The 25461-nt window shown below is 33.2% G+C and overlaps 1 protein-coding gene across 8 annotated transcripts in view; it reads right to left on the bottom strand.

The window, feature by feature from the left end:
- The window catches only part of LOC110999521 (protein held out wings), a 62108-nt gene extending 57593 nt beyond the window's left edge, over positions 1-4515 (bottom strand). For 6 of the 8 annotated variants that reach the window (XM_022268603.2, XM_022268605.2, XM_022268602.2 and 3 more), the window contains exon 1: positions 4187-4514. In XM_022268603.2, the coding sequence (XP_022124295.1) occupies positions 4187-4313 (127 nt within the window). In that variant the 5' untranslated portion in view covers positions 4314-4514. Of the gene's footprint in view, positions 1-4186 lie in introns of all 8 variants that reach the window. The other 2 variants (XM_022268604.2, XM_022268607.2) reach the window with 2 other exon arrangements.
- Positions 4516-25461: the final 20946 nt, after the last annotated feature.

Genomic DNA, 25461 nt, shown 5'->3' with positions numbered 1-25461 from the left:
AATTATCAGTGAATCTGGTATGTTCACTTTTGCCAATATCAAGTATATTGTCCATTGATGTATTATCTAAATTGGACAATCTATGTCATATTTTATCATGTAAACTGTTTTGAATGATTGATTTGTGTTTACATTGTTCGAAGATTGTTATTTTACGACAGTTATTGTTTTTGTATCAACCTATCGATACATAGAGTGTAAACAAATAAGCATAAATATGTTTAACACTGTTCTAGATTTTCAATTGTTTATATTTGTTAATCACGTAGAAAACCTTTTACCTTAGTTTATTATGATATACTACTAAGACTCAACATCATGCATTTGAATCGAAAAACAATTTTGCTGTTTAACATTTTTATTAGTTTTGTAATCTATATAGTTATGAACTCTTAAGCGCTTTAAAGTTTCCTGACACTAGTGCTTTCAACCAAAAGAGGACCTTGCTTAGTTTGCGCTTACAATGAAAATTTTAATTCAATTACTTTTGTGTCGAGGTAGGTAAATCAAGTATGGCGATAGGCATTATAACACTATGCTGGAAATGAATTAACACATATTAAACCATGCCGTACAGGCACTACTGTGATTCAGCGAACAAATTTCCTTCACTCTTATTTATCTATTCCGTGGATACTCCATAAGACACCGCAACCGGAGCAGACGGTTATACATTTGGCAAAGATTCAAAATATGACCACAGTAGGATATCTATAGTGTTTTGTATATTTATATAACTTATTTACTAAATATAACAAACAAATTACTTTTAAGACGTTAATGTTCGTAAAATAACGGTGAAAAGGATCAAGATAATCTTCTTTAATTTATGGATAATTACATACAATGATACTTTCATTGTGTTTTATAATATCTCGTTTTTAAAGCTCATAAGTGTTGACAGAGCTAATAGTCCCTTATTATTAATTTGTGTTGAATACATTACCAATGAATAAATTATTATTATTATTATAAATTCAAAGTTAATAAGAAATATCCATACGTTAAAATAATAAACATTTTTTATTACATTCTTTTACATGCAATTTTATTTCTTCATTTGCTTAATAACAATAATCAAATTACAATTATACTTATACTAATAATTGCGATATGTTAATATGTAATCAAGATTATAAAAGTATAATTTCGCAATGAGCCAATGACTCAACCATATCACGAACTTATCAAAATGAGATTCGAAGCCTTTTTAAGGCAAATGTTAAACAACTCGTGTTATGTAAATGAAAAGTATTCTTGCATATGTCCAGGCGAACTTAACGCAATTACAATAAAATGAGAGACTCATAAAGGCGTTGTTGCGAAATTTTTATTGTTTATACGCATCGCAACACTAAGTTTGAATAAGAATTATAGATATTCTAGCAAACGTGAAAAAATGGTTACTAATATAAGTAAAACAGTGTCAACAAATTTGTATCAACAAATTTTGAACAAATTTTATTATAACTAGGTAGGGATTAACCATGTTCGAATGAAAGTCATTTTATTCATGTCATAATAAAAAATCAGTTTAGCCTTTTTAGCTCTGGGCCTCAGATTTATGTATCATGATAATTTGTCAATCTGATAGCCAACTAGGTGATCAGCTGTGTCTAACACACGCCTTTTTGGGTCTAAGGCAAGCCGGTACCCTCACGATGTTTTCATCCATCGTTCAAGCAAACGTTAAATGCGCATAAAGAAAGAAAGTCCATTGGTGCATTTTCGGGGATCGAACCCTACCTCAGTGGTGGTATTTCACATTATATATTATAGAAAAAGCCATAAGATATTACATTTATTGTAGTACATTAAGATCGTGTTTTTGAAATAGCACATGAAAGTCCCAAATGAAAACGTACCTAAATCACAAAGCGAAGACGAACTCGTATTCGCTGGACCAACCAAGTAAGTGCCTTCACTTATGCGAATTCCATAGACAAGTGCAAAATGGAGGAAATTCAACACTAACTCGGATCGAGTCAGTCCATAGTCAAAGAAGAAATAAGTCCAAATATAGATCATGACGCAATTTTAACCGTAATGAATATTAAACGTTTTACAATATAAATAGCTGACTGTTTGTACCATTAAAACATGCGTACAAAATGATTCTAGCTTTATGCTACTGGCATGTATCACAAGTGGCTTATTTAAATACGAGTAAATATAACAAGTGCGAGAGCTGCTCGCGACATTATATCAATTTTATGACATCATTATGGCAAAACAGTCCGAAACTATTCAGAACACTCGGGTAATAACAAATATTTTGCTGAAACTGTGTACTTTGGCAGCCCCAACGAAAATGCTCAGATTAGAAAAAGAATACCAGTTTCTTCAAGATTTAATACTTAAAGCCTTTTAGTTCATGAGGTTAAATGGCTCCTTTGTGAAACACCTTTATCTCTTAAATAACTGTTGAAAATTATGTCCCAATTGTTCTAAAAATAATAAGCAAATACTTAGATCAATATAGTAGAAAATAATTGATTGATTAGAAGTATTAATAAATCCTTTTTTTTAATATCTCTCGAAAATTCCACCGTTAGGTACTGAATTCTTTACAGTCATAGACAAGTTTTTGACTCTCTGACAAAATCCAACGACAATGAAGCCTTAATATTTCAATCTATAAAAACATTACATATATAGAAAACTAGTCGATTGTAAAGCAAGAATACATTCACAGGCCTTCAGTCCCAAAGCAGTGTGAATTGTTACGATATTATGACATGTTCTAAGGAGGTGTCAACTGTCAAGCCATACTGGTGAGACGTGACTTGACTGCATGATTTTAGAATGGCCAGTGCGTCAATACTGATTGGGATTACAGTAGATTTACTGAGAAAATTAAATTTAGCTTACGGTAGCATTAAAATAATTTAAGTAAAAATATATATGATGAGTTATTATTTTGCGCACACGTGAAAGCAGATTTCGTTTATCAACATCTCAATTTCACTTGCGAATTGTCAAACAAGAAATACAGTTTTATTTAAAAAAAACAGTATTTCTGTAGGTTTTTATTCTATAGCTTAACTAGGACAGAAGTAGCTATTGTAAGGACCAGTCAGATATTCAATGGCATATGCTTATTACATTTGTCATTTTGTGTTAGGCAATGAGGATCATTTAAATAATTCCAAGTTAATTCAGCTATTAGCGGTAATCACGTGTTTTTTCCATCAATGGAACCTTGTAACAATAGAAATAATAATGAGAGAACAGAATGAATAATTGCAATCTTTTATTAGTACAAAAGTAATAATTTCAGCCAAAAATCCAATTAGAAAAAGAAACTAATATTCTAAGTAGGCATAGACAAAATATGTCTACATATTAAAACGTATTATTTTTCGTCACATATTGTATGTTTTTGAAATAATACTATATCATTTACCCACATTTAAATCATAATAATTAATAATTACGAGATGTATACCTGTTAACCTAACAACGAATATATATAATTCTTAAACTGCTGTTTTCCTTATCAACGGGTGTTTAAATACATGTAATGATAACAATATTACACGCATTACTTCCTCAATATTGCTAAATTATTGAAAACGAAACTCAAACTGGCATTCTATTTTCAAAGTCTTAACAAGAACTGTCGGTAACTACAAATCAGTCGGCGGTGTTAGAAATCTACCGTGCGATTCCAACCAGTAATAAATCGAATAGCCGAGGTGATAGCGGTCAAAACTGTGCGCCTGAGTTGCGTACAAATCTCGTATGGCTGAAAACGGCGCCTACGGTACCTACGCGATGTGGCGACATTCCATTAACTTACGCGGAATGTACCTCGGCCCTACGAACAGGTTTCCCCACAGGACATGCGATCCTTCTCTTTACGCGCCCTCATTTCGAGACATTCACTCCTAATTAGAATCAAATAAACATTTCATAACTAAATCGATAAGTTGAATGTTTCGAAACGCTGTCCGACCGCAACTTATCCAGAGACGTTCTGCTTTACTTCACTCTTTGAGACGAGGATCGCATTACAAAATTCACTGGACCATAACTCGGCGGAGCGAAGACAAAAATAAACTTAATATCATGTGCATTTCATTTATCGACCGGGTGACTAAATCACACCGTACTAGATTCAACATGTTTTGGGAGGTCATTAACTCATTAGCTCTGCGGTTTCTTATCTATGATCAAGACTTACCTTCATCTAAAAGTCGCTCCATGTGCATGAAAACATTCGGGAACGCAGCGAGTTGCTTCCTGTCTTTGAGCAACTGAGCCAAGTAGTCCGCTATACTTTGCGTTGAAGGATTGGTATTATCACACATTTTGAATACTATTCAGAAAACTAGACACGTTGAATGTTTCTATTAACACCGTCAATACGTTATTGTACTTTAGTAGTAGATTAGTGTTATTTTGTGAAATGTTATGTTAGAAAAGTTAACTTCACTACCGCACACATCGACGTTTTGATCACCACTAAATGACGATTGACGGAGTTAACCGAAGTGAAGTTGTGGGTGAATATAGCTGCGCCTGCGCTGTTGTTGAATACATTTTTTGTGCGCGTGCGGCTTCTATCTACAGCGTAGGCGTATAAATAAAATATAGTGGTCTCGCTCTCTCCCGCACGTTTCGCGACCCCTCTCGCTCTGGCACGTTATGATGTCTGCATATGTGCGCCATCTAGTTAACCTAGTTTCAACTACATTAACCGGTCATAAAACAAATGACGAATTATATCTGTGACTTTAGCCTGCGGTACTTTGTTTACACATTTATAAAAATCATGAAATACGATGTAATGTATAATTTAAATTATATTAATACAATACATATTAATAAAATGCAAGTTTTAATAACTATAGAAAATAGGTTTAATTGTAATCAAGAAAATATTGTGAGCTATTTCTTTGGCTACCTGTTTTATCATACAATGTTTGTACTGCATCAGTATGTGGTCAGCGGATTACACTAATTAGCAAACGATTGATTGGCCTTGCCTTGAATCAAAGGTCTGACGATCCAGGACTTAATAGATACTTCCCACACTCAATACTTAATAACCTTTTTAAATCATTATTAGATAAGTATACTTCTAATGTGGTTAAAGATTTGTAAGTATATCAGTTTAAGTTACATTTTGTAAATAATTTTAATTTATTGATTAAAATTAGTCCAACGGGGCACACAGAGTCACTCTAATTCTAGATTATTTAAGTTGTACCCTCATATTCGAAATGTAATTTGAAATTGGCTGATAAAGGCCAACAGAATACCTTGATATAGACTTTTAAATGTTTGACAAAATAGTATACATTACTTAACCATTAACACATTTTTAGTGTGGGTACTTTTACAAGCTTTTGTTTTTAGAAGATGCATATTATTTGTTTTACGACCAGAAGATGGTTAAACCAGCCAATACTCCGTGGGATTATTGAGGCTAATGGAACCACACACATTTCTCGAATAGAATTCATGAATTATCGTAAATTAAATGTATGCGTCGATTAAAAATAATTACTTATTCACGACACTGTCGTTCAGTGGGTTTGAAGTGGCGTGTAGAATGGAAAGAGAAAGAACGTCAAAATATACCTGTAAAACGCAGCCCTTCAGTCCACCTATCTCTTTTCATCGAAGCGTAAACACAATTTGAAAAAAAGAGACGAAAGAGTATGAGATAACAATACTACAATTAGATTAATTAAGTTGTTGGGAGTCCATATTTTAATTATTTATTTATGAAAAAGAACCACAAATGGCACAACCGTCTTTTTGATCCGGAACTTTGATTTCTATATCCGTTTCATGATCGTTCGTTTTTCTTAAGATTTTTTAAAGAAAGACTTGACGCCGGTATACTCACGATATTTTACCTTACCGTCTGAGCGAATGTTAAATGAGCACATATGTCATATACTTAAGTCCGGGGTCAAACCTACGGCCTCAGAGAAGATGAGGACTACGGATGAAAGTCGCATGCTGAATCCACTAGGGCAACAATTTTTTCAGATGTAATCTTTTATACATATTTGCAATCTGCTGTCGAATGATTTGTCGAGTGTTGAATTCGTACATAGACGGAAAGAGCATTGGTGCATAAGACTCGCACGAAACCATGAGGCCAACTCACGCCTAATTAAGTCATAAGATAGCAAAATGACTAATTGTCTGCCAAAATAAGGACGTCATTTGTTTACTGGCCAGCAGGATTATCTCTGTTGTAAATTCAACTCTAAGGACCTACGTTTGAATTGCATTTACAACTCGATTTGGAATAATTGTTCAATTTTTAACGCATAAGTGCGTATACTGCATATCAAATTCACCTTCGAAAAACTTAATCTATTTTGTCATTAATATGAACATTTATAAATCTTTAAAAAAATCAGTGGCACTACAACCTCTTTTGGTCTTGGCCTCAGATTTCTGAATATGTTACATGATCATTTTTAAATCTAATAGGCAAGTAGGTGATCAGCCTCCAGTGCCTGACACACGTCGTCGACTTTTAGAGTCTAAGACCTGTCGGTTTCCTCACGATGTTTTCCTTCACCGTTCGAGCAAATGTTAAATACGCACATAGAAATAAATTACATTGGTGGACAGCCGGGGATCGAACCTATGATCTCAGGTATGAGAGTCGCACGCTGAAGCCACTAGGCCAACACTGCTCTAATTTATATGTACTTAGTTTTTCTCATAACCCTTCATGATTCCTTTAAATTAGGCTTATCATTAGATAAGGGCCTTGCAGAGCGTGGAAACTCTTACGTCGTCTAATTCAATAGATCCATGAACATATAGGGGTCAATTATCCATTTATCCGTTTAACGAAATTGATAAAACGTATCCAACTTGGGTGATTTTAATTGATCCAGTCTGCTGGCTGGTTAAAAACGAATTTCGTCAATTTCTCAAACGATTCCAGTACCGAACAGATATGGAATTTATCTATTTACTCAATTGGGTACAGCTCCCATGTCTTGTGTATCTTTGTAAGTTCGTTGGGTTTTGAGAATGCATATTTTCTTCAATTTCATTCGTTACGGCTGCTGTGTGACGCATGATAGAAGAAGATAAGAGAGTGACCTATCAGCAGTAATACGGGCAAGCTTAGTATGAGTCAAGTTCAAAAAATATTTATTTATTTAATTATAAGTAATCTAACACCTTATACTTATACAGTCATATTATAATACACTACACTATGACAATAGTAAAAGCCAAAACAGATTACATAGATAAACAATTTATGTATATGAAACAGAAAACAGGCAAGTGCATTAATAGATAAAAAATCTAAAGTAAACTGAAATTTAACATTAAAAATCATGAATGTACACAAAATAATGTTAAATAATATTTCCGTTCAGAAAAGCTAAAAGATCAAACAACAAATGCCTACGTTGAGGAAAATCTAGACATACAGAAGGCTAATTAAAGGCTAGCTAGGTTATTCACTAATTAAAGGTTTTACTTTAGTGAAAGTTTGATTCTTAGTAAAGCTTTTTTAATGATGGCAATACTGTATTGCCATCTTCGTCGAATCAAGTTTTCAAACGCTAGGTATAATTAGTTAGAGCGGGTTGCCGTAGGTGGTGCGAGGTCGCATAATGATCATCTGTTTATGGAAATGTAGAATTTAGGAGTGAAAAATGTTGTCATAAAATCATTTTATTGGTATCGGACATGCTTATTGCCACTGCACAAACGTACTTAGTCGTAATTGAGAACATTCAAAACTCTCATACATTGAAAAATGAATTGTTTAGCAGCTCATAAAAGTGAGTGAATTCCTTGCAGTGATACACTTTCAAGGACTCTTAAGGAGTATGATAATTTTCAAGGAAATCTGTTCCTTTTATAAGTTCCAAAGTGTTATAGGTAAATTGTCTAATTTTCTAAAATCAAACACACCGATGGACAGATTTTTTATTTAATTAATTTATTTATTTTGTTATCTACAGCTAACACAAAATACATATAATAGCAAACAAATACACCAAGAACATAGCCACAGATGGAATACATGATACATTATATAACAAAAAGATTTACAAAAGGGAACAAACAAACAAAGTATTTAATACAATTAACTAACTGATTAAATTTAATTAATTAAGCCTAAATTGGTTGTGTTGTGTAATGGTGTAAAGTGTAATTATTAATAATAATAGCCTCTATTCAGTGAAACTACATTTAAACAAATTTCCTTTTTCATCCGTTTCTAGTGTATCTGTGAGCCCTTTTTTGGCAACTCTCTGCCACTTATCATTATTGTTGATTGTGTAATAATTTAATTATTAAAATTCACCAAATCTATCTATATATATATTTATCTAAGGTATATGTTACAAGCTATCTATTTTAAAACACAAGACGATTACGGTAAAAGTAAATGTTACAAAAAATTAAAAAAATATATACTTCCAATTTTAGACTTTACGTGCTAGTTTTGCTCAAATGGGAAATAATTACTTCTATTTTTTCTTCCAAAATCAATTTAGCCAAAATTGTATGATTTGAGATGCAAGTCAAATATGGATTGTTACATTTGCGATATACATATTATAATATATTCTTACGTGGGCTTAAGTTGTGTGCATTTTACCTACTTCTAAATCCGGTGCCCGCCAAGTAGAGAAAGATATACATGACGTCATACCATACATTTAACTTAAAAAGTACATAAAGGTTGACTAAATGTGGTTACAAAACGCGATGAAAGCGTAGCGTCTTAAAACAATATTACAAAAATCTATGTAACATGTTTTTGCCGTTGGGAGTTAAATTTATAAAAGCTTTTATTAATAATGTTAATTGAATAGTATGCCTACTAGTATTATGTACTTAAATTCTAGGGTGTCGTAACCACCTTGATTTATAGCCCTTCATTAAGCCCACCGCAGGCGTCAAAGATGGTAATTCTTACGCAACAAGATTTACATAGACTTAGATGAAAAACATCCAGTAAAAATGGGTAAGTTTATCTTTTAAATAAAAATACTTTAAATAAGTACACTTGTGTTTTTAAAAACCGTTGCACAGGTCTTTAAATGAATTACTTATTATTAATTTCACATTTAAAGTAATGCTATGTGTACGGCAGTGGTTATTTACTAAGTTATTACATTAGAAAATGTTGATTTTAAACAATGTAAAACATATAATATATAAGTTAAATTTATAAAAGAATTCATGACACTAAATGCCGAACGTATGAAAGTATGTAGAATGTAACATATATCTTTCTCGTTAGATAATTCATATATGGATGGATCAAGCCTAGACATTTATAAATACAGACGCGGTAAAGACAAGCAATGCATCTTAATAAACCCGCTCGCAAGCGAACGTTATTCGGAAGACGTCTCGCAAAATATTATAATAGAAGTGGACGAACAGAAACGACAAAAAAGATACGCGATACTTCAAGAGCCTAAATCTGACATCACCACAAATCGATTGCGTTATTTCTTGCTTATTTATTCTAATCCAATATGGAATGTTTTTATTTTGTCCGTAATATTCACATCCTACATGTTTGATACATGTCTGTACACGTTTTTTCATGTAAAGCGAAGACCTTTGTGGGTTGTCATTATGCTTATTTGCTTCAACTTAATATTTATGATCGATGTCAGTGTTCTGTTTGGCTTGAAGTTCTTCCGGCAGTGGCGTAAGACATTGAACATTGTCGAGCCTTGTACTGAGAGAGTCATCTTTGATATCATTTTGGCCATGCCATATCCGTTTCTGTATTTTTTCAGACAAGGAATGTTTTTGGATATCCATGCTATTTCTCCAATCATTGCTACAGTTAGGGCTTACAGAATAATAGAGTATTCATATAACAAATCTTCCCAAGCAGGAACTAATCAATGGACTACGTTTTTGGCCCAATATTTAATTCTATTTCTACTTTCCGTACATACTTATACGTGTGTGTGGTATCTATTTTCATATAGATCGTTTGACGTTCATAAAATTCGCACCTCTTGGTCAATTGGGGCAATTTATTTACCGACTGAAACTGTCCTAGATTGGCATTTCGTCTGTGCCTACTGGTCTGTGATGATCTTAACAACCAATTCTTTGGGAGATCTGTATCCGGTGTCAACGTTAGAAAGAATAATAGCAACGCTCGCAATTTTATTAGGCTTCTTCATCACAACAATAGTCTTTGTCGGTTCATTAACTTCACAATTTATTACTATCACAACGAGACGAGCCAAATATGTACGCAAATTGAAGAGAATTCAGAACCATCTGTCATTGATACATATGGACGAAGATACGACAAAACGTGTTCTCAGGTATCTCTATATATTTAAAACTCTTGTGTCACAATGTAACTAACATTATATACGCCTCCGAAACGGCTCGACAGATTCTTATGAAATTTATTATGCCTATTCAGTAGGTCTGAGAATCGGCTACTAACTTTCAAACCTCTAAGTGATAAAGAGGACAACAGTTTTTTAAAACATATTTTAGAATGTTTTTTTTGTATTTTGTTTTTATGATACAGCATACAACCCTTAATATTCATCTACCCTCTACAATCAATCCCTTATTTTTTATTTGTTAGTTAAGAACTTACAATTTGAACCCTGAGGTTTATATCGGGAAAAATCATACAAAACCCTCTGAGGTAGCATAGAAAATTGTTCCGTGTTGGTATGTACTAAAAAGGTAGCCTATGCATAAAAATAAACGAGGTCCGCGGGGGCAGCTAATAACACATAAAATATAAGGCAAATAGGCATCAGGGGTAGACTATTTATATTGATGTTTATATAAGGATTTTTTTAAATCCACTTGTATTTATGAAAATGTATATATATAAAGGTAATATATTCCCTTCATAGATACTATGAGGATCTTTGGTACCAAAAGTCTGGCGTATTCAAGCCTAAGTTTATAAAGCTACTACCAGCGCCTTTGTTGATGGAAATATGTTACGACCTGAATGCAGTACCTTTGTATAGCTCTCTGGTATTCAGGCAACTGGCAGAGCCTTTCCTAAGAAGGCTTTCGTTAGCGATGTGTCATCAATTCTATCTCCCAGGCGATATTGTCTACAGTCACAACCAAAACAAAAGTTTCATGGTAAGTATGATTTAATAAGTATTTTTCTATAGACCTATAACTTCCCCATAGGGCATCGCGCTATTACCAGAACAAAAAGTCACAAACTAAGAACAGAACAGCCAAGAACGGACGTTTGTGCCCGTATGAGATTAGCATAGTTAGATTAGATTAATTAGTACTAGAAGATACTGCTCCTAATGCTGCTTAGGAAGAATTGTGCAAAAAATTATAAAAAAATTAATCAGTGCTACAACCAAGGTCCGAGCCTCAGAGATTTGTATCTGTTTCATTATCGTTTGTCAATCTGATAGGCAGTAGGTGATCAGCCTCCTATGCCCGCATGTCCTCAATTTTTTGGATCGCGAGACCGAGCCAGTTTCCTCACGATTTTTCCCTCACCCTTTGAGACTATGTTTAATGGGCACATAGAAAGAAACTCCATTGGTGCACAGCCGGGGTTCGAACCTAGGACCTCAGGGATGAGAGTCGCACGCTGCAGCCACTAGGCCAACACTCTCGTCATTACAAAAAGTTTTATAGAATCGTATGCACATAAAGATTCTGTAATTTATAAATACATATTTGCTGCCGTCGAATGATTTGTCCCTAATAGGGACTCCCTATCACTGTCACACTCAAAATATATACTTTGAAATAGCTATGGAAGGATAAACTATACTTAAGAAGTCATGTTTATAAAACCTCTGTATTATATAAACATGATTTTATAATTAAGGGATGTCTAAGTGTGTTTTTCGACGTCGTCAGGTTCTCTCAAATTATGTATGTGTAGTTTTTACGGAACATTTTTCTTTCAGATTTGTATCACAAATGGGGTACTCGAACTACTCTCTGATGAGGACGACGAAAGCCCTATGATCTCGTTTGGTAAAGAAACGTGCATTGGTGAAATATCTTTGGTTTTTAATGTACCAGGTACATCGAATCATACTTTTAATAATAACGAAACAAATACGTCTACTAATAACTACTAGTAATGTTATATCTTTAAATCTTATCTTATATCTTTAAAATAGCAATTCTTGTATATATATATAATTGGAATCTCGGGATCGGCTCCAACGATTTTCATGAAATTTAGTATACGGGGGGTTTCGGGGGCGATAAATCGATCTAGCTAGGAATAAATGATAGAAAATAACAAAAAGGTGGTGTTTGAGTAGTCCCGGGCGAATAATAATACTATTTTTTTTAAATTGCTTTAACGACACAACAACACTAAAGCTATTCCAGCATATATAATCTATATTGTTCATATTTCATCATTTTATTAGTATGTAATTCGTACTTATAAATAATTTCCAAAAACACAATTTATAAAAAAAATAAAATACCGAGCAAAGCTCAGCCATCCAGGTACTTACTATATATTTATATTGCATATAATATTTAAAAAAATGTCTTAATATTATTGAAGAGCTTTCAAAAGTAAATACTGTATAGAGATATTAGTAACTTATATTTCTTATTAGGCGATATTCAATAATATATATTTGAATAGTTTATGTTAGTGTATTTAGTAAACGATACTTTAAATACCTATTTATTTGCATGTGCCTTTTTATAAATAAACTTGTCGATAAGCGAGCTGTCTGGTCTAAAGCCTTATAAGCAAATCAAATAAAATATATAAAATAACTAAAATATAAAACAATTGTAATCATTATTAATGCATTAAATTTGAGTCTCAGCGGTTCTAATACACAAATTCACAGTCTAGACTTTGTACTAAGTGTAAGAAACTGCCGTATGTCAACAACGTATTGAATTTGACATATATTATAAGTCATCAGTCTTATCAATATCGTGACTATATTTTAGCAAGATGTACCGTTAAAGCGGCGACCTATGTTGAATGTCAGATCCTCAATCACACCGATTTCATCAAACTAATGATCACCTACCCCGATATAAGCGTACAAATAAGGAGTGAAATGTTGGAAAGAATTGGAAGAAGCCGCACAAGGAAAATGAAACAGCATTCGAAACCACCTCTGACATTAAATATATACGCATCGAAAGATCAAAAGAAAAGTAGCATCAAACGCTTGAAAGATAAATTAAGGTTTCTGCAAGGTAATACCAATTATATACACTATTACATATGAAACGTTTAAATGTATTAAGCACAGCCTTGTTATGCGCAACTCCGTATAAAACATCGTCTTACTAAATTTATTATTATATTTATTGCCAGTTCTTCTCTTCCGTTCTATGCCCTTGATTTAAGAACTGGCAGTAAATGTAAAATTAGAAGCATCCATATTTCTTATTTTACTGTACATTAGGTTACCTACGTGAATAAATGATTTTTGAATTGATTTGAATTGTGTAAATTATTTTACTCCGGTAAACTGTAGCGTACAGATGACATCATACTCTATACCCCCTAAGTTATTTCGACCGCTAAGAATATACAAATTTCTCGACTTTAGCCACTGGGGCGTTCTAGCCAATCACAGCATAGCTTAGTCAAGAGAATTCCCTTAATGGCTTCCACGGCAAGCGAAACCGACCCATTACGGATCTATTATGCTCGTAACGATTTTCATACATGTGCTTCCTCCGGTCAATTATTTCTCGAGGTTGGACGAACCTTTCTTGCTCTCAGTACTATGAAAGTAATCCCTAGTTCAAATAAAGAATCGTGGAGAAGAATAATAATAACTATAAGACTTTCATGTAGGCTTTATTGCCGTACCATTTCATATGAGATATAATTAATTTTTTAATCTCTCATTAAAATGTCCTTAAAGAAAGGAGGGTTTTTTTGTAAAGTTTGGCACTTGCTAGCCCTCAGTGTCACTTAACATCAATTATATAATACACGTTAAAAGCATTGTTTTCCAGGTTTTACGGAAGATAAAGGTATGGATACCGACCTGGACGAGAGTTGCTTGGATCTCTACATCCTATCCGAACATATCAAGAAGCGATCCACTGCATTCACATGCGTTAGCGGAAACTTTCCTTGGATTCTAGAAGCTAACTGCCACTTGGTGAAATACTGGCAGTTATTCATGCTCTTTATAGTGTCCTATATATGCATAGTGTATCCGTATTTTATCGGATTTAAAAGGGAATTTCCAGGCGGCATGTTTTTTTACACCGAAATATGTATAACGATATCGTTGATGATAAATGTAATCATGTCAATCGTGACCGCCGTGAAGACGAAGAAAAAATATATCAAAAACTTTACCGGCATATTAAATTACCGTATGAATACACTTGGGTTTTATATGGATCTAGTGTCGTTGATACCTTTTGAGTATATTGTGACGATTCATACAAATGTGGGATATTTGGATACGTATAGAAATCATCTCTTTTATATGTGTAAAGGCGTAAAGCTTTGTCTGGTATGGAGAATATCTAGTTTCTTTGAAGAGTTGGAAAAGAAAGTTATGTCAAATACAATCATTGTTAAGGTAAGTTTATATAGTTGTTAATAACAACAAACATACTATGTATTTGAACTTTGAATTTTGAACCTGCAACTGTCATAATAGATGGTTTATTGCTTTATACAATTTCGTTTCCTATAATTTATTATCTTAGCTTTCTCCTGTGCCTGTCTCAGATTTCTTTTTTCTTAAATTTTTTTCTCTATGGGCAAGTAATAATAATAATAATAAAGCCCGTTTAATTTCCAATCATGACAAAAAGATAAAATTCAGATTATATTTTTTCACATTTTAAACATTATTTTATTTATCCTGTTGTATATCCTTTATCTTAGCTAAATCCAGTATCGTCGGAACCCCTTCGCGGGTAAAGGCCTTCTCCAGCTTTTTCCAACTGACTCTATCCATGGTTTTTTTCTCGTTTCGCTTCCTATTATCACTTCTATTTCTTCTATCCACCTTTTCTTGGTGCGCCCTCTTCTTCTTATTCCCCTTGGTCCTTTCCAAACAGTTGTCTTTAAAGTCCACCATTTTTCAGTGTATCTTGTTATATGCGCCGCCAATTACCACTTCTGTTTTATGGCATATTGGCAAGTATTTGTACTATATTCTAACGCCAACATTACACACACAATACATAAGTGCATAGCCAGGATTCGAACGCACGACTGCTTAAATGACTTTTAATTTCCGTTTTACATTCATGAATGTTTGATTACGAGACTTAAATTGATAATGTTTAAGATGTCTTAATTCTTTATAGTAATATAGTTCGCCTGAAATCACAATCATTAAATATTAAAAGCAAATAGTTATAATATCTAAGATGTTTAAAAATAAACACTCATTGTAAATATTATTGTTTGATTTCAGATTGCAAAATATTGTGTATACATCGGATTGCTATGTTATTGGTCAGGAGTCATATTGTATATGGAATCTTGCTTTGTGAATAGATGTTCGCAGCATTCGTGGTTTGCGAGAGCTTTGATTCGTGAAGATCAAAGGCATGGTGTGATGTCTACAAAGTTAGAAATTTTACACATTGCTTATATGTAATAAAGCTGTATTTTCGTGACTTACGACCGAACACAATAATTAATCCACAATCTCAGATTGAAAACAATCTGGCATCAGACCGTGACAGTCGATGGATTTCCTTTCTGCATCCCAATAACCAAACCCTACGAAGACAATTCAATTTTTGCCGACGGATATAATGAAATCTCTTCGCTTTTTTTAATCACATTTAATAATGAATATATATACTAAATAAGTAATTAATGGTACAAATAATATTAAAATATTCATGTCTATGTTTAAAACATATCAAATACCTTATTTATTATTTTAAAAGTGGTGTATGTTAAAATCTTAAAATAGAATATTGACAAAGTTGAACTATCATTTTCATACAAAGGTCTATCCACATACACCATTTACAAATACTGAAATACAGCTAACTAGCATTATCTAATGACATTTGACATACATTTTGATATATTATCGATAAATTATGGATTCATTGAATTCATAAAATTAGTCTGAATATTAGATTCAAGTCCAGATGTGTGTCTGTTACAAACTTTAAACCATAAACCTATATTTCACCAGGCTTCAGGCCCTCTGGGTTCTTATCAGTATGTCATACAGAATACAGAATAATAATTATATATTTAAAATATCTGTAATATATCCACTTTCTAGTCATTAGCATGTCTTGTGGAAACTTTGATACATTTATCAAATTGCCGTTTCTAAAACGTGGCTAGTAATTGCTATGTGTTAAAGGTCCATATTCTAATTCGTATCCTAAGACAATGTCACATCTTGAGCTTGGTCAAATATGTCAAACTTAAAAGAAAAATGGTTTGAAATTGACGGAGTCCACTGCCTCCTTAATAAATACATCTTTGCCCTTGGCGCACCAGACAGTCCCTTGTGAAGACGCTGTTTCAGCGTAGGTGGATTCCTCCTTAGGAAAAGAAGAATCCCACACACAGCCGTCAATATAATATTTTAATATTTTTCAGAACCAAGTACCACGTCTTGACTTCGATATATTTCGCAACAACAATACTCCTTTCAGTGGGTTATGGTGATTTTAATCCTGGCGATAAACAGGACATGGGATTTGTTGCGTTTCTAAGTTTGTACGGAGTCCTATTGACCGGATATTGTATTTCCGAATTTTCAGCTGTTGTTACACATTGGGCTAGGTAGGTGTGTTCACTATATTGGGGCATGGGCCTTATTTTATTGGTACATGGGGCAAGAAGGCAGATGGTTCATACATAATTCTGTGTTCTCATGTAGATACATATTTGTCACAATAGTATTTATGAATTTAAAAATATTATAAATTGCTGTGTACAGATGTCATTGGACTTCAGGTTTTCAAATGTTGTTTAGTGTGTAATAATATACCTGTTTTCTGTTTCTGTACTAAACTGTAAAAATATGAAAAAAAATGTTAAGAGTGCCGTGTATCAATGGTGTTTTAACCTAGGAATCGAAGTGAGAAAAAGCAGAATAGGTTTGTTAAGTAAAACACACGACCTTCGAATGAAGATGAATTTACATAAAATATTTTATTTTTTAATTCACACTTTTTGCACACGATGAAATGAACCTAAAACATGGTGCAAACAGCGGTCTTGTCATTACTTAGCGATCCTTAACCTAATTAAAGAATTTGTAAAAAAAGAATATTTTATGTAATATTTTTAATTCCAGAACAAAAACTGCATTTCTAGAAGTTATCCTAACAATAGATAGATTTATGAAAGAAAATAATATGCATTCAGCGATAAAATCAAGAATAATGTCGTTCTATGAACTACAATGGCAATATAATTCAGTTAGTATTACGGAATTTGTGCTAAATTACCAGTATTATGTTGCCAAGGAAATGTTTGGTTAACCATATTTATATAACCACAGACAACGCCGTGTCGATAGATTTTTTTCTTGATTCAAAATAAAAACGAACGCGCAAATATAATCCTATAAAACTACTCACGGACGGCTTATGTGTCCATCATTTGACGACAATGTGCGTAACTGTATGTAGGAGTTGTAACCCAGAAATATCTAAGTCCATTACATTCCGAATGAAATCGCAAGCAGCTTATAATATGGTGAATTACCGTTATATATAAGTATATATTTTTTTTTTACCAACTTTTGAATCGTGACCTGGCGTTTCATAATATAGGCCTTTTCTAGAACTTTCTGTTGCGCACCTCCTCTTTCTGAAACAGATACGAATTACGAGTTCTCAATTAAGAGAATACCATTACCTCAAAGTTGGACAACTAACCCACCAGCCTTCCGGCGTTGCAAGTGTCCATGGAAAGTGGTTTTATTCAAAGTGCCTACTGCCTACTTCCTACCATGAAATAAGAGAATTTGATTAATTATTGCATAGACTTGAAGGAAAAGTTTATTAATGATTTTCAGGGAGTCGAATTAACCGACGAAAGTTGGCTCAAGAAAACAGTTGTACCAGCAGAGTTACGAAAGAAAGTGCTTCATCAAGCTAGGTTCAAGACGCTGACGTCAATACAATTCTTTCAAGTGAAAAATAAAGCTTACATACACACGTTAACTGAGAGTAAGTATGCGATACACTGAGCGATAAATAGGCGGTTATTTGACACGCATTAATAATTTTAATATATTTAATGTCATGTATTATGATATCTTAAGTGGTACTACTATGCAGATGGAGAGGTATAGATTGAAGGAATTCAATAGGAAAAATAAGATCCTAATCAATAAGTTAATAGTTTATAACAACGCAAATAACATTTCGTACAAGAGTTTTATTCAAAAAATAAATAAAAATCGTTGCTACGGTTAACCGAAATAAGTTACAACGTATTTATACTTTAACAATAATATAATAACCCATTAGATGAGAAGATCATAGAAGACTGGATGAGAGAACTGACTGGATATTTTTAGAGGTGGCCTATGCCACGTCACCCTGAACACATGTTCAAGAAAAGTATGTATAGTAAAACTTTTCTTTAACATGTGTTAAATAAAACGTGCAATGTGCATACACGAAACAATTTAATTGTATAAAAGACTAGTGTACCTATTCTTAACTAAAGTGTTAATTTATAAAACTTATACTGAATAAAACATTATTAATCTTATTAATGAATTACAAACAATCAGTACCACTACAACCTTTGAGTCTTGGCCTCAGATTACTGCATCTGTTTCGTGATATTTTTACCTTAATAAGTCCTCTCTTCATGGCGTTTCCGTCTCGGTTTCTGCACGATTTCCTTTACCACACGAGTGAGTTTTCATTGCACACAGTGCACATTGTTGCAGCCGTGATTCGGACGCTTCGCTTCACTTCGCTTCACTTCGCTTCATTCGCTAGCTTGACACGGCTGTTCTAACTTTAGAAATTGTAATAAAATGTACGTTAGGTTGAAAACAATACTTATGTTTTTTTTATTTAATCTCTTAAACCTGGTATAGTCTTTATTTAGAAATGGGATCTGTTTTTAACCGTTCCGTTTGTATTAAGCCTTAATAGCCTGGGTGTAACACGGTTTACACGCTCGACCTACTTACGTCAATTATAAACCTAATTACCAGCTGCCGCATGAATCAAAATCGAATGTTGAAAGAAAGATGTTAGCTGTTGCGATTATTAGTTTAACGAAGTTTATGTAAGCGTTATAAGTATTTTTTTAATATAGGAGATGATAATTATACCAACAAAGACTTGTAAAAAAACAAGTCTCGCAACGCTGGTCTTCAAAACAGTTGTGAGATCCATCTAATACCATCATTATTTAACTTATTCAGTCCTTATATAAGGGATCTTCTGTCTTAACTCACCTAACAACATCTTATACAGACTATATCACTATTACTTTTTCTTTAAATACATTGAGTTGTCAATCGCAGGCTTCTAATGTTATTTACAACAAGGTTTAGGGGGTCAAAGATGGCCTGAACTGATTATAAAAAAGAATCGTACGTCCGTCCCTCTTTTGATTGACTTGCCGGGGGCAAATTTTGACCCAGATTTCTATCTGATCATTTATTCATTTTAATTTTATTTTTAGCCTTAAAATTATTTCCTGATTCACTTATATCTGGTTATTCTGTATTAGTAACAATTTTTAAAAGTAAATATGTATCAGGAACCTTCTCCGGTAAAGGTCTCCAAAGCTTGCCATCTTTCTCTTTCCCGAGCTATCTGAACATAGTTTCATTAAAATTGTATACGCCAGAAATCAATATGAGTTTAAGTACCGCGTGATTCCAAGGCAAACAGTGCTATCGATATTGAAAGAATTATATCGAAATTGCATGCAAAAAGCGTTGTTATCGCCACAGCAGTCACTTTGACGGCGGGGACGCTATAATAACTATTTTAAAATTGTGTTATAATTTTTTTCGTTTGTCGATGACGTCATCACACTTTCACCACACTTAGTTGAAGTACCTAGTGTAAACTTCAACACATGTCAGAAAACATATATCAGCACAGAACGTCAATATCAATGACGTCATTAGGGAAGGCAGAAATAGAGATTTTTAGTTTTTTTGTACTGTAAAGTATTGAATCATCAAGTTTTTAGTCTTCCTTATGCGCATATTAGGAAGCTTTTTATGTACTTTATATCTTAGAAACATACCCGCTCGGTTTTTACTCAATTTAGAAATAATAATACAAAGGAAATTAACGCTTTCACCCACAGCCGCAAGAGACATAATCCTACCTCCCGGGGAGATAGTGTACTACGGCGGGACTGTTACAAGGGAATTGTATATAATTGAGAGCGGCTACTGTATCGTCACGTCCAAAGAACTGAGGGAAACGCGAAGGGAACGTGTCATCGGCCCCGGGAATCATTTGGGATTGCTTGTGCTTTTGTATGGAGTGCCTGCTGTTAGCACCATAATAACTTTGACACATTGCAAAGTAAGGAAATGTTATTTATTATCTATGAATATATCATTTTAGAATTGAAGAAAAAAATATTGTTAAATTTTTGTATTATTCATTATTACAAATTAAACGTCGGTGCAGATACGTGAATTATTGTTACGTTTTTTTATAGTTACTCTCTCTCTATAAATAATCTAATTAATGTATCGTTGCACTTAAAATATTTCTTCGTAGTTCGCCGTCAAAGGAATTTTTAAAATTATGGTTAATTATAATAGTGATTGGCAAAGAGGTACAAACTATGTGTGTACATTTTATTGATCTAACGAAAACCGATGTAAAAGGGCTTTAAACACCCACCTGGTACCTAGTACCAAAAAGCTAGTATCACCTTTAACCTTAATTAAGCACAACATCTAACAACATCTAACCATCACGTACATACCCACACTTTTACATCATCACACAACGCAACCAATTTATTAAATACTTTTTGTTTGTTTGTTCCCTTTTCTTAATCTTTTTCTAGTAAAATGTATCATGTATTCCATCTTTGGCTATATTTTCAGTGTATTTGTTTGTTGTTATATATAATTTATGTTTGCTGTAGGATTACTAAATAAATAAATAAACATAAATTAAAGATATATTGAACCTTTTCAGTTAATTAGCATCGGCCACTTCGCGTATACTTCAGCACTGAATTTGTTTCCTGAAATGAAGGAGCATGAGGGTTTACTGACATCGGACGAGTTGCATAGCATAGAACAACAAGCGAAATCACAGAATACGGACGCATATTTGAAACACTACAATGTGCTGGTAGGAAAGCGGTTGTCGAGTTTACTAACGAATGCATTGCAAGATTTCTTTAATGGTGAGAAATGTAAATTTACATAAGTGGCATGAGTAGATGCTTCCAATGGGAAGTCACCACATGACAGCACCACAGAATTCGCTCATAGCCATAGATAGGGCTGATTGCAAATTACCGCAGATAAAAAAAAACATTAGTGGCTATGACTTGATGTAGGCTTTCATTTGTATACATGGCTGCTTCGTATGATAATGCGGATAAAGCATAAGCCAAGATAACTTCTGAAAAATTAATTTCATTTTACTACTCTTATTCATAAAAAATAAATCAATAAGCTCAGTTTTAACTAATGTACTCACTTCTGACATCATAATGTTAACACAATTTTAAACAGACGAACTAACGTACTACAGACAGCAACACGTTGGCTTTATATTTTATGAATAAGTAAATAACGTTTATATATTATTTTATATAATAATAAATAAAGTTTATAATGCCTTAGTAACCTTGGCTGTGATCACCGACTAATAGTTGCATATAATATATTGCACCAACTTTCTTGTTTATAAAGAATTTTTATCAATAAATAAAAAGGCTGAATCGTATTTTTAGCCACCATTTTGAACTTTATTGACCTAATTGCTTCAGATATAGGTATTTAGTTAGAACGAAAATATAGATATAGATTTTGTACGTTTTAAATGAAATAATAGGTGCCCCACTTCACACTGGTACACAACATCAATAAAAGGCCCTTGACAAATTTAATAATTTTTTCAGATTCATTTATAAACGTGAAAAAATACTACCAACGCAAAAACGAAAGTTATCTTAAATCTTTTCAAGAATTTCACATACTGAACAACATCTCCCCATACCTGTTGCTCCCGATTGCTATCAAACCTGATGGCGCTTTCTTGAAAACCTGGGCATTTATACGAGTTATAACGGCGTATCTTCTTAGTTTGCTAATTCCAGTAAGAACTAGAACTTTCGAATATGTTATGTGCTACAAAGCTTGTTAGCTGGTGATGGCCTATGGAGTACCATTAATTTTCCATTTGTGTGCATTGTACTAGCTCACCCGGCTACAATTGTGATTTTATGAAAGTAATACAATTAATACAAAACAAATATTAAGAAATTAATACAAAAAAACATAAGACAATCAAGACATATGCTAATTATTTTTCATTGCTTGTTTATTTTTAAATCTAATACGCAATATCAGAATATTGTGGATATATCTTGTCGAAGCCCTTAAATAAATTATTTAATTTGAGGGTAGACATCTTGACGGGACGAACATTTAATGTTCGGCAGTTACAATATTCTGGCACATTTTCTAATGCATGATCTTTTTTCTTTTATTTTCGTCAATTTTCCAATGTATTTCAATATTAAGATTATTTGATACAATTTCATTAAATTATATAATACAATATACATAAATTTTATATGACAATAGGTACAGAGAAAGGCGAAAACAATGCAAGATTTTGAAATGTTTTTAAATAAATATGCATTGTTTTTTACAACTGTATCTTCATTTGTTCCACTTCTTGTTCCTTTTTTTTGAAATAAATTATCTTAAAATTATAAACCTCTTGTTTCAGATTGTAGTATCAATGGCTCCGACGTGTGGAAGTTTTAATATAATTATGATAACACTGGAAGCAGTATGCTATGTAGACTTATATATAATGCTGCATGTGGCTTATTACGGCTCAAAGAATCAGCTTATTTATCATCCATACTTAACTGCAAAGAACTATTTAACGGTATGATACTAATCTTCAATCGCTTTGTAACACCTGCGTAAAAAAAATCTTCTAAAAAAAGCATTAAAATACACAAGCATTTGCAATACGGTAACAGATTTTTATGTTACCTCGATTTCAGTTATAGTCTTTTACACGATTACGCAAATAATAGACCATCAATTTCAACTCTTTTTTATTTTAGTCTATTACACTATTCATAATTCTAGGCCAGATAACATATCCTATAGATACAAGTTTGATATAATCTGTGGTATTGGTGCGAAATTTAAATGGAAAGAGAACTTGTTTATATACCCTATGTTTTCTTCCAGAGATCCTTTGCAATAGACTTCTTAACATGTTTTCCTTGGTATCTGTGTTGGAAGTTATTTGTTCCAAAACATAACGAGAGCCATACAGACGAAGATCACGGCGTAAATTCGCACTTTTACCATTGCATTTTCCGAATGGTCAATATTCTACAGATATACAAACTTTATGCTGTTTTTTGGGCTGAATCGATTGGCGCATTAAAAAGGGTATTTTAAAAGTTGCTTCTTTTAAACAATAAAGATTGCAAATGCATCGGCAGTCATTTATTTGATAAACATTTGAGCACAGACTATTACTTTAAAATAGGCGAGTCCCAAATAGGATCTACTCTCTGTACCAACCGCAAACTGTTTAAAAAAAATGACCACAGGACCGCGACAAGAAACGGCTAAACGTTAATGGCTTAACTGGTCGGTTGAACTTACAACCATCTTACCGTTTTGTACCACAGTATACCGTGTTAACTGCGCCTAAGGCTTCTAAATAATTATTGTTTCAACAAACGGAAAACAACAAAGTTTCAAATTATAAGGTTCAATAATTAATTCCATACTTATTTTAATTATATAAAACGAAAGTAGATAGATAGATCTTTTTAATACAAACTATGACTGGTCAGTTATCACTAGGTGGTCTTTAGCGCTGGTGCTAATTATGAGCTGTATAATTCGATTAACACAAAATAATGACAAAACTTAAGATGGATTGGTGAGCTTTTATTTGCCCCTTAATTAACATCAATTTGATTGATTAAGAAATTAGTCGCGTATGGCATCATATAGCCGATGTCACAGTATTTTTTAAAATTGTTACTTTTAGATGGTAACCTAGTTTGCTTGCCGGCTCTTATCAGACCTTCGGAACCAATGGAAACTAATATGTACATTATAATAAATGTACTCGGTTGAACCAAATAAGTTGATCCTTATAAATACTATCCATATATCTATAAGGATTGAAACTATGTATATTTCGGTATAGAAGAGGTAAAAAATTTATCTCCGAAATAAAGAAAATAATATTTAAAAAAAGTGTTTTTTTTTGTTCCCTCGCAAAGGCCGGCAAGTGGCAACGTACCAAAATGAGTGTCCATGGTCTACGATGCCTGCCCTTTTAGGAACTCAGATCTAGACACCACTTTTTTCTTTTAATATCTGCTACCTCACCGAAAATCCGCGTGTCCTTTATCCAAAACCTAGGTTAATTTAGACAAGGTTTTTGACAGATACGATAATATAACCCTGAGATGAACCTACTATGTTTTCCTACGATTCACGTCATTCCTTCTAACGAACTTTTGTAACGAGAGGTAAATAATGAACCTAGAGTTTATGTTTGAAAAAAAAACAGTACCAATACTGACATGTGATGGTTTCACATTATAGTGGAATCAGTATTATTTCCTAACTGAAGTATTTCCGAACCAATTCGACTTAGGGTCCTTCAAGGAAAAGAGCGTACCAATACTTAAAAGGCCGGCAACGCACTCGCGAGCCCTCTGGCATTGAGGGTGTCCATGGGCGGCGGTATCACTTAACATCAGGTGAGCCTCCTGCCCGTTTGCCCCCTGTTCTATAAAAAAAAGAAAAGCAAAATTTTGTAATGACCTCACAGTTTCTGAAATTGTTATCAAAATTTCAGGCATATTTAATGAGCGTAGTACAGTTTCTGCTGCTAACACTGTTCTTTTTGAACCTATATGCTTCCATACTTATAACTACGTCCTGCCGATTTATAGTGGCATACGACGAAGAAGACTTTATCAGACGCCTAGAAAATCTACCTGGACTCTTTATGGAAACTGTTTTTAATCCTGACGGGAATATGGTTTGTCATTTCGGTAAGAAATATTGAAATGTAACTGTGAACACACTATCGTGAACGCCTGAATTATGATTATTATAAGCGTTATATTAATTTAATGAAATAAAAAGTATGAAATAGACTATTTTATTAATAGAATAATTGATTATATTACTTTAGATTCAATGACCTTTGACCCATTGGGTGACAAAGTACAGTGCCTGGATTGTTCGGATCGGTTTTCTGACCGCATAGCACTATAACAGACTTCCTATAAAAATTATAAATAAAAGG

This window comes from Pieris rapae, chromosome 19 (genome assembly GCF_905147795.1).
Source record: "Pieris rapae chromosome 19, ilPieRapa1.1, whole genome shotgun sequence".
Classification (NCBI taxonomy): domain Eukaryota; kingdom Metazoa; phylum Arthropoda; class Insecta; order Lepidoptera; family Pieridae; genus Pieris; species Pieris rapae.
Note: the sequence above shows the minus strand (reverse complement) of the source record. Positions and strands in the feature narration are given on the sequence as shown.